The 6,932-nt window shown below is 35.6% G+C and overlaps 1 protein-coding gene across 5 annotated transcripts; it reads right to left on the reverse strand.

Annotated features, from left to right (window-relative positions):
* Window positions 1-563: 563 nt before the first annotated feature.
* LOC105128019 (protein SMG7L) lies at window positions 564-6,330 on the reverse strand. Of its 5 annotated transcripts, XM_011029510.1 has the most exons (7): window positions 6,141-6,330; window positions 5,964-6,025; window positions 4,940-5,022; window positions 4,237-4,842; window positions 3,957-4,079; window positions 3,625-3,830; window positions 564-2,991 (listed from the first exon to the last, which is right to left on the reverse strand). In XM_011029510.1, the coding sequence occupies exons 3-7, from the start codon at window positions 4,994-4,996 to the stop codon at window positions 930-932; spliced, it is 3,054 nt and encodes a 1,017-aa protein (XP_011027812.1). In that variant the 5' UTR covers window positions 4,997-5,022; window positions 5,964-6,025; window positions 6,141-6,330; the 3' UTR covers window positions 564-929. The 5 variants fall into 5 exon arrangements, with proteins under 5 accessions (XP_011027812.1, XP_011027814.1, XP_011027811.1 ...); XM_011029512.1 differs by lacking the exon at window positions 5,964-6,025; XM_011029509.1 differs by lacking the exon at window positions 6,141-6,330 and having other exon boundaries at window positions 5,964-6,126.
* Between the last annotated feature and the right edge of the window lie 602 nt (window positions 6,331-6,932).

Here is a 6,932-nt window from a genome sequence, read left to right on the forward strand (position 1 = left end):
TTAAATTTGAATTATGTTTGTTGAAAATTATATATATATATATATATATTATCCCAAACAAAATGCTGAAATAATCTAAAACCAAAATATTTCTTTCCAATTAATTTTTTTTTTTTTTACTGAAATAGAATTGAGAACCCTGCTTGAAAGACACAAGTGACAGTGATACATATTAATAAATCTAAACTTGAAGCATAATTATTGTCAGTTCTAAAAATGTTTGATGAATCATGAACTTCTAATTTAGAAACTACGAAGTCGATTAATAAGGTCCTTAAATCTCAGCAGATGCATTTGTACGATGTTAAAACTTTCAATTATACCCAAATTAATCTAGCAATGTATAAAATGTGTCCATTTTCCCTCCATATGTTAGCTCTGCTGTAATTAAATCAATAGTTGGGGGTGTGATTGAAAGTCACATCATAGATGGGTTCCCTATTTGAAGTTATCGATGTTTTTGAGTCTTTGCTAGGTCGCTGATATCATGTCTCAGCCCTGCATTTTGAGCTTTGTCGAGGGCTGTTCTCTAAAATCAGTGATAAAAACAGCACGAAAGCAGATCGATATAATCTTTGCAGGTTAACAATTGCAATGAATTCTTAAGTTAAAAGTTTCAGAGCATTCTCTTTACCGCCCTGTATATATAACAGGGCAGATACTATCTGATACTGATACAACATGTCAATTTTGACAAACTATACATATACGATTCCTACACGGCTGAAATTTTTCTGCACACTTTCTTATAGCTATTCTTCTTTTGGAGGAATGGCTAAATATATGCATATACATACACAGGGACACATAAATGCTAACAACTAACAAATCACAGTTGCGGCCTATGCATCATTAATATGCTGACTGCAGCTCCGACAAAGGTATGCAGCCATGTTCAGTGCTCATATTGACTGTTTTGTATGACAGTTTCAACTTCCCATATACGTAGGACCTCTCAATGTCGGATCCTGCTGAAGCAACCATTCTTTCTCCTTGAGATACTGCAAGAGTGGCTCTGGCTCATTCGTGACACCACATCCATAAGGGCTCGGTCTTTGGTAACCATAAATGAATTTGTTCCTTTGATCGACAGTTTCATAAACAGGAGAAAAACCTGGATGCAATGGAGGGCTCCCTTCATAAATCAATTGGTTAGAAGCCCAAGGAATTCCCCACTGATCGAAAAGACCTGAGCTGGACATGTCATGGAAGTTTCCAGTGTTCCCAATGGCATACGAATGAACTGGCCATAAGTGACTAGTGCTTCGCTCGAGATTCTGACTTTCCCTGTACTGACGAAGCCATTCAGAAGAAGTCATTCTACGCACCGGTGTGTATGCATCCATGAATCCTGGAATTCCAGGACCATAATCAAGTGGTTGATGAGAACCAGTCCAATTCAAATAGCCACTCACTTGAGGTGTCTCAAAATAATTAGAATTCGTTCTGTTGATGGTTCCTGTGCTATTGTAGTCAGTGAAAGTAGATTGACTGCCATTTAGCGGCACAGCATCATCTGGAAGAAATGGGGCAGAAGGCACTGGAGCTGAATAAGGATGAAAAGAGTGATGTGGGGTCATGGATTCATGCCCCAAACTAATTACAGAGTCAGTTTCACTGATACAGAGATCATTCATGGATGCTGAAGCTATTTCCTGAATAGGTGCCAAGCTATGTTTACTCGTGTCACTTTTACCTTTCACCCTTTCATTGCTCAAACCTCTATTGAGGACCCAGGCATTGAGTGAGGGAGGCCCAGCAGAAATGGAGGTGCTGTGAGGGGGAGTCCAATGAGAGATAGAGGCTTCTGAAAGCAGGTGTTCTACTGTATCCTTTACAAGAGGCTCCTGCTTTTTCATTGGCTTGTTGCACCTGAAATTAGTGAGGTCAGAATGGAATGCCGAAGGATCACCCTGGCCCTGGTATTGTGCTATTAGTAGTGATGTAGCACGTCGCAAGCATTCATCGGCAGGTGCAATTTTGTCCCCAGCGTCTTCAGAAGGTGTTTGATCATTAGAGGTGATAGAGCTATAAAGTGGTGCAGAATTGTATCTTGTGAGAGGCTTGAAGAGAATTACTTCTTCCTCTTCCAAGGAAACAGATTTTCCATTCACGAAAGGGCCACTTGGTTTCTCCTCGAGAATAGCTTTCTCACTTTTTTCTGTAAAATGGAAAATTTGCTGATCTGGCACTTTCTCTTGAACAGCAGCAGTAGCAGACCCTGTCTTTTCAGACTCTTTCCTGTCTGGAAATTTATCTGATCCTCCAACAGAAAAATTTCTTCCAGATTTATCATAGAAGATCCACTTGTGATTACTGTTTGATCTGTCTGCGATCTTTATAGCAGCATTAATAATGCGGTTAGCACGGTATTGAGTTCCATTTTTGTAACTGTTTCTGTGTCCCCAATGATTTGCAAAGTCCAATGGCACCTGTGAATGAGCTAATGGTGCAAAGCCTCTCAACTCATAGTCTTCCCAAAGGGCAACGCTGCATGGAGGCTCGTATTCACTACTATCAACACCAAACCGCTTCAGAAGTTCAAGAAACTCACCAAAAAAATAAGATATGGCGCTTGTACTTTTATCATCAGATCCATATGTTTCTAGTTCATCAAGAATACTCGCCAACCACTCCACGAAAATGAGTAAAGCTGGTAAAAGTGGGCACGAGTCCAACAAAACTACCTTCAAACATCTACCAATAAGGCGTCCCATGAAGATGAACGAAGCAGTCAATGCAGCTTGTGCTAACACAAGCTGCTGTGCTTCAGTTCTATCCTTTGAATCTTTTCTGTCCGGGCTATCTATTAGATTCTCAATGACAAAGATGAATACTGAGACACATTGAAGGGTTCTAAAAGGACCAGTCCTGGCTGAATTCATATGCTGATATGACTCCATTGCAGCTTCTAGCTTTGCATCATCTAGTGCCATCAACACATCGACCTCTTTAATAGTAGATGCAAAAGTACAAGGAAAATCCTCAAAACTGCCACACATTGTATAAGCAATTAGTAATGTATACAACCATCTTATGTAAAGTAAGGAGTTCATAAGATGATAATATTATGAAGAAGTTAGCAAAAATTCAGATCAGCATGCCATATGGTGGAAGTGGTACTTGCAGCATGCAATGCATATGATAACAAAAACTTGAATTAGAAAAGTGACAGCATATTTCAGAAGAAAGGATGCATTGATCCTGTTCAGCTGATAATCCTCGTGATAAGAATAACAGTTTTAGTTTCTCTGTCCAAAATTTCAAACATAAACATTTATTTTGTTGGCTAGGAATTTATGGTAATGACTATTAAAAATTCTCACACCCTCTTTTCATGTTCTTTGTTAATCCACTAAAAGATCATTAACTCTCAGAAGCTCAACCTAAGACAAACGTTCACTTTTATAAAAGATGATAACATAACAGTTATCAAGGTGACCACTCCGGATAGATATCAAGAATTTTACCAGTGGTCAAAATTTACTGTAGGAACCAGAAGACATCATAGCACATGCTACACATAACAGATTAAGAACGAGTCATTAAAGATGATTACATAAGTAAATCTAGACAGGAATCCAAAACCTGTTTAGTAGAAGCAAAATGTTCTTCAAGGAGTACCTGTCTGTAATGAATAAGAAACTTATTGTTCTAATGATAAGAGACCATAAATTTGTCTCCCTTGAGCCTTCATCTTCAGCTTTCAAAGGCTTGCAATTCAACAAATCATTAGTTGATTGTACTTTAGTCTGGACGTTACATTCAGATGGTTGCAAGAAATCAAAGCTGGCCTCGCTGGAAAGGTATTGCAAATGGGATGCCCTGTTCTGAAAGACCACAGAAACCAACTGAGAACTGCCAAGAAAAAAAAAAATCGGCAGCAACAGCAACGTAGGTGATAGTATTTAGAAGAAAAAGAAAAAAGAAAATAGGAACATGAGCTTGAGTCTTACTCTTTCAAACAGTAAAATAAGGTTGTTCCATGCATCAGGGAAAGGATCTTTAACAGCTAAACTTCTTATGCAGTGATACAAAGCAAGGAACTCATCACCAACATACATTGCCAACACTGCCAACTAAAAATGAACATAGTCTGTTATATGCATATATATAGAAACCAGGACAGTAGCTTTTATGAGCATAAAAAGTTCTAAAAGCCATGAGCTCTCAAGACTGAGGACATTTTCTAAGTTTCCCCACTGATATCATAACAAGGAAGTAGCATGAATATACCTGATTTTGGGGGTTTCCACTGTCTGGCCAAATTATTGTTGCTTCCAAGTAATGTGCGACTGCAACTGACCAATTGTGATTCTGTGCGTCAGATTTTTCACATTGTTCTCTGTATCTAGCAAAATCCCCAAGACAAACTAAAAAGCGATGGCATAAAAATTGAAGTTTCTGCATTTTCTTTGGCTCAACAGAAGCAGAGTTGCCACCACTTCTAAGGAAGGAAAAATCTTCAGGGAGACCATAATATCCTTTGATTTTGAAGATTAGATTTTGGTAAAATTCAGTTGCTTCAGACAGAAATGACTTAAATCCAACTACATGGTTGTCACTGCTTCTCTGTGCAGCAACCACACTCTGTGGTGTCGCAGATATTGTAGTGTCTCCATTAGCAGAATTTCTCTTCATTCTTTTACGATATTCATCAATATGTCTGTAGTGAAGCTTCCACAAAGAATATTCAGTATCTTGAAGGCCCCCCAGTTTGTGATCACTAAGGATTATTTTCTCATAACCAGAGCAGATTTTTCGGTACAAGTCTTGAACATTGGAGTCCAATAGACCTTTTGTATGGATTAATGCCCACAGCTGTTTTTCTAAGTGAGCAACCTAAACCACCACGATTTCAAGAGTCAATAATGGAAGAACATGAATTTCATTTTAAAAGGCGATGAATAACACACAAGCATGAAGTTGCAAAATTTACCTCAACGAAAAGACTTGGTTTTTCTTTCTGATCGGTAAGATGTGAATTAGTATCCATGACTGGCAGAAAAAGAATTTCCTGACCTGCCATTTATCAGACAATGTAGAGGGAAATGTAAGAGAACAAAATAAACCCTGAAATTCTAATTTGAAAGACGTGATAATATCCCAGATACGTTTTCATGGTATTCTAGTCATCACATACAAAATATCGAAGCTCATGATATTTAGCATGGATACAGCTCGTGCAAAGGCCCCCAATGAATTCAACTAACAATCTCTCTACGGAAATATATGATAGAAGTGAAATGTCCTGAGATACCCCTAAGTAATTATAATGGCAATCAAAATCAAAATGTTGAAGATGGTAACACATTGCAAACCAAAACAGATATCATGTTGAGTAGTGATTAGCAAAAAATAAAAAAAAAACAAAGAGAAAGAGAGAGAAATTCCCTATAACAAGCAACCTGGACTTAAACAAAAACCTAAGTGGACATTCATCAAGAATTATGTTCTCCAAAGCATTCAGACTTGATTGAAAATATTAAGAAACTTTCCAACAAAGAACTCAAGTGATCTAATATCAACGGTCCTTAAAGTCGAATTAAACTCCTGAAGTAAAATTTTGAAACCATCCAAAGTTAAAACATCATGCAGCCTACCCTAAAAGAACTTGAAGAGGCATATGTAAACTCTTCTGCAAATTATAAATTATTGACAGTGGTAGCAGAATAGAAGTACAACTCAACCTTTTTAAGCATATAATCCACCTAGAACATGATCATCATCTTCAAAATTGATGCGTGAAAGCAAACATTATAAAAGTCCAAGAGTGAGAATTGCTTAATTAATTGATGCCAACAGGTTGTAGACTTTAAGCGACCAGTCAATAAACAAAGAATTTGCCAACAGTATACTACAAGAGATTTTTTTTTTTTACGAATAATTACAGAGGAATTAAAGAGGAAAAAAATTCATAAAACAAGAATCAGGGAATTCCATAAGGCACAAACCAAACTCACAAGAATCAAATTTGAACAGGCAGCAGCGGAAACAGTAAAGAAACCCACTTCAAATCAAGAAATTTGGATAGAAACAAGCATAAAAGTTATGATCTTTAATGATCATAAAAAGAAGGGAAAGAACAGTAGTTGAAAATGGAAAAAGAAAAAAAAAAAAAAAAAAAAAAAAAAGAGCACCTGAGGAAATTAAAGAGTCAACAACAAACAAAAGAGAAATTCCATTAAAGTTAGTAAGTAGGAGCCAATGTTTGTAGCACAAATTGAGACCAAAACAACCACCCAAAAGTACACAGCTTTGAGAGAGAGAGAAGCGCGGGCATAGGAAGAAGCAAGAATAGTTTAGCCTCTGAAACAGGCAAAGTAAGAGGTGGCTGCTTATAAGACTGTCTTTGTTGGTACTTGCACTTTTCTTAACGGCAAAAAAATATCTTAATAAATAAATCTTGTGAAAATTAACTTGATGTGTCTCTATTATCTTGGTTTAAAAATAAATAAGATAATAAATAAAAATATAATTTAAATAAAAACATGTATTGAATATGTGTTTTTAAATAAATATTAAAATAATAATATATTAAACCAATTTATATTAATTTGGTTAATCTATCTATCTATATATCAAATCATAAAATTATTATAATTCCATAAATAATTAATCAAAATAAATTATGATTTTTTTTCAATAACTTTAATATTAAAAAATAAAATTAAAAAAATCAATTAAAAAATTAAATCAAGTCAATTTATCCTACAACCCGGGTCATGGAACTAGAATAAACCAATAAAAAATAAATCAAAATAAATTATCAAGTTTAATTCTCGATTAACATAGTATTAAAAGATGAAATTAAAATAAAAATTAATTAAAAAAATATAAAAAACAATGGAGCAAAAATTAATTAAAAAAAATATAAAAAACAATGGAACACCAGGATTAACATTCCAAACCTATGTTTTAAATTATAAGAA

Source organism: Populus euphratica, unplaced genomic scaffold (genome assembly GCF_000495115.2).
Source record: "Populus euphratica unplaced genomic scaffold, PopEup_1.0 scaffold15.1, whole genome shotgun sequence".
NCBI classification, from domain to species: Eukaryota; Viridiplantae; Streptophyta; class Magnoliopsida; order Malpighiales; family Salicaceae; genus Populus; species Populus euphratica.

Excerpts from the sequence above, each read along its gene's own strand:
- LOC105128019 (XM_011029512.1), bottom strand. The coding sequence starts at position 4,996 with ATGGATACTAATTCACATCTTACCGATCAGAAAGAAAAACCAAGTCTT. Across the intron at positions 4,080-4,236 it reads GTGGAAACCCCCAAAATCAG|TTGGCAGTGTTGGCAATGTA; the intron begins GTATATTCATGC and ends GTTCATTTTTAG. Across the intron at positions 2,992-3,624 it reads TTCTTATTCATTACAGACAG|TTTTGAGGATTTTCCTTGTA; the intron begins GTACTCCTTGAA and ends AATGTGTGGCAG.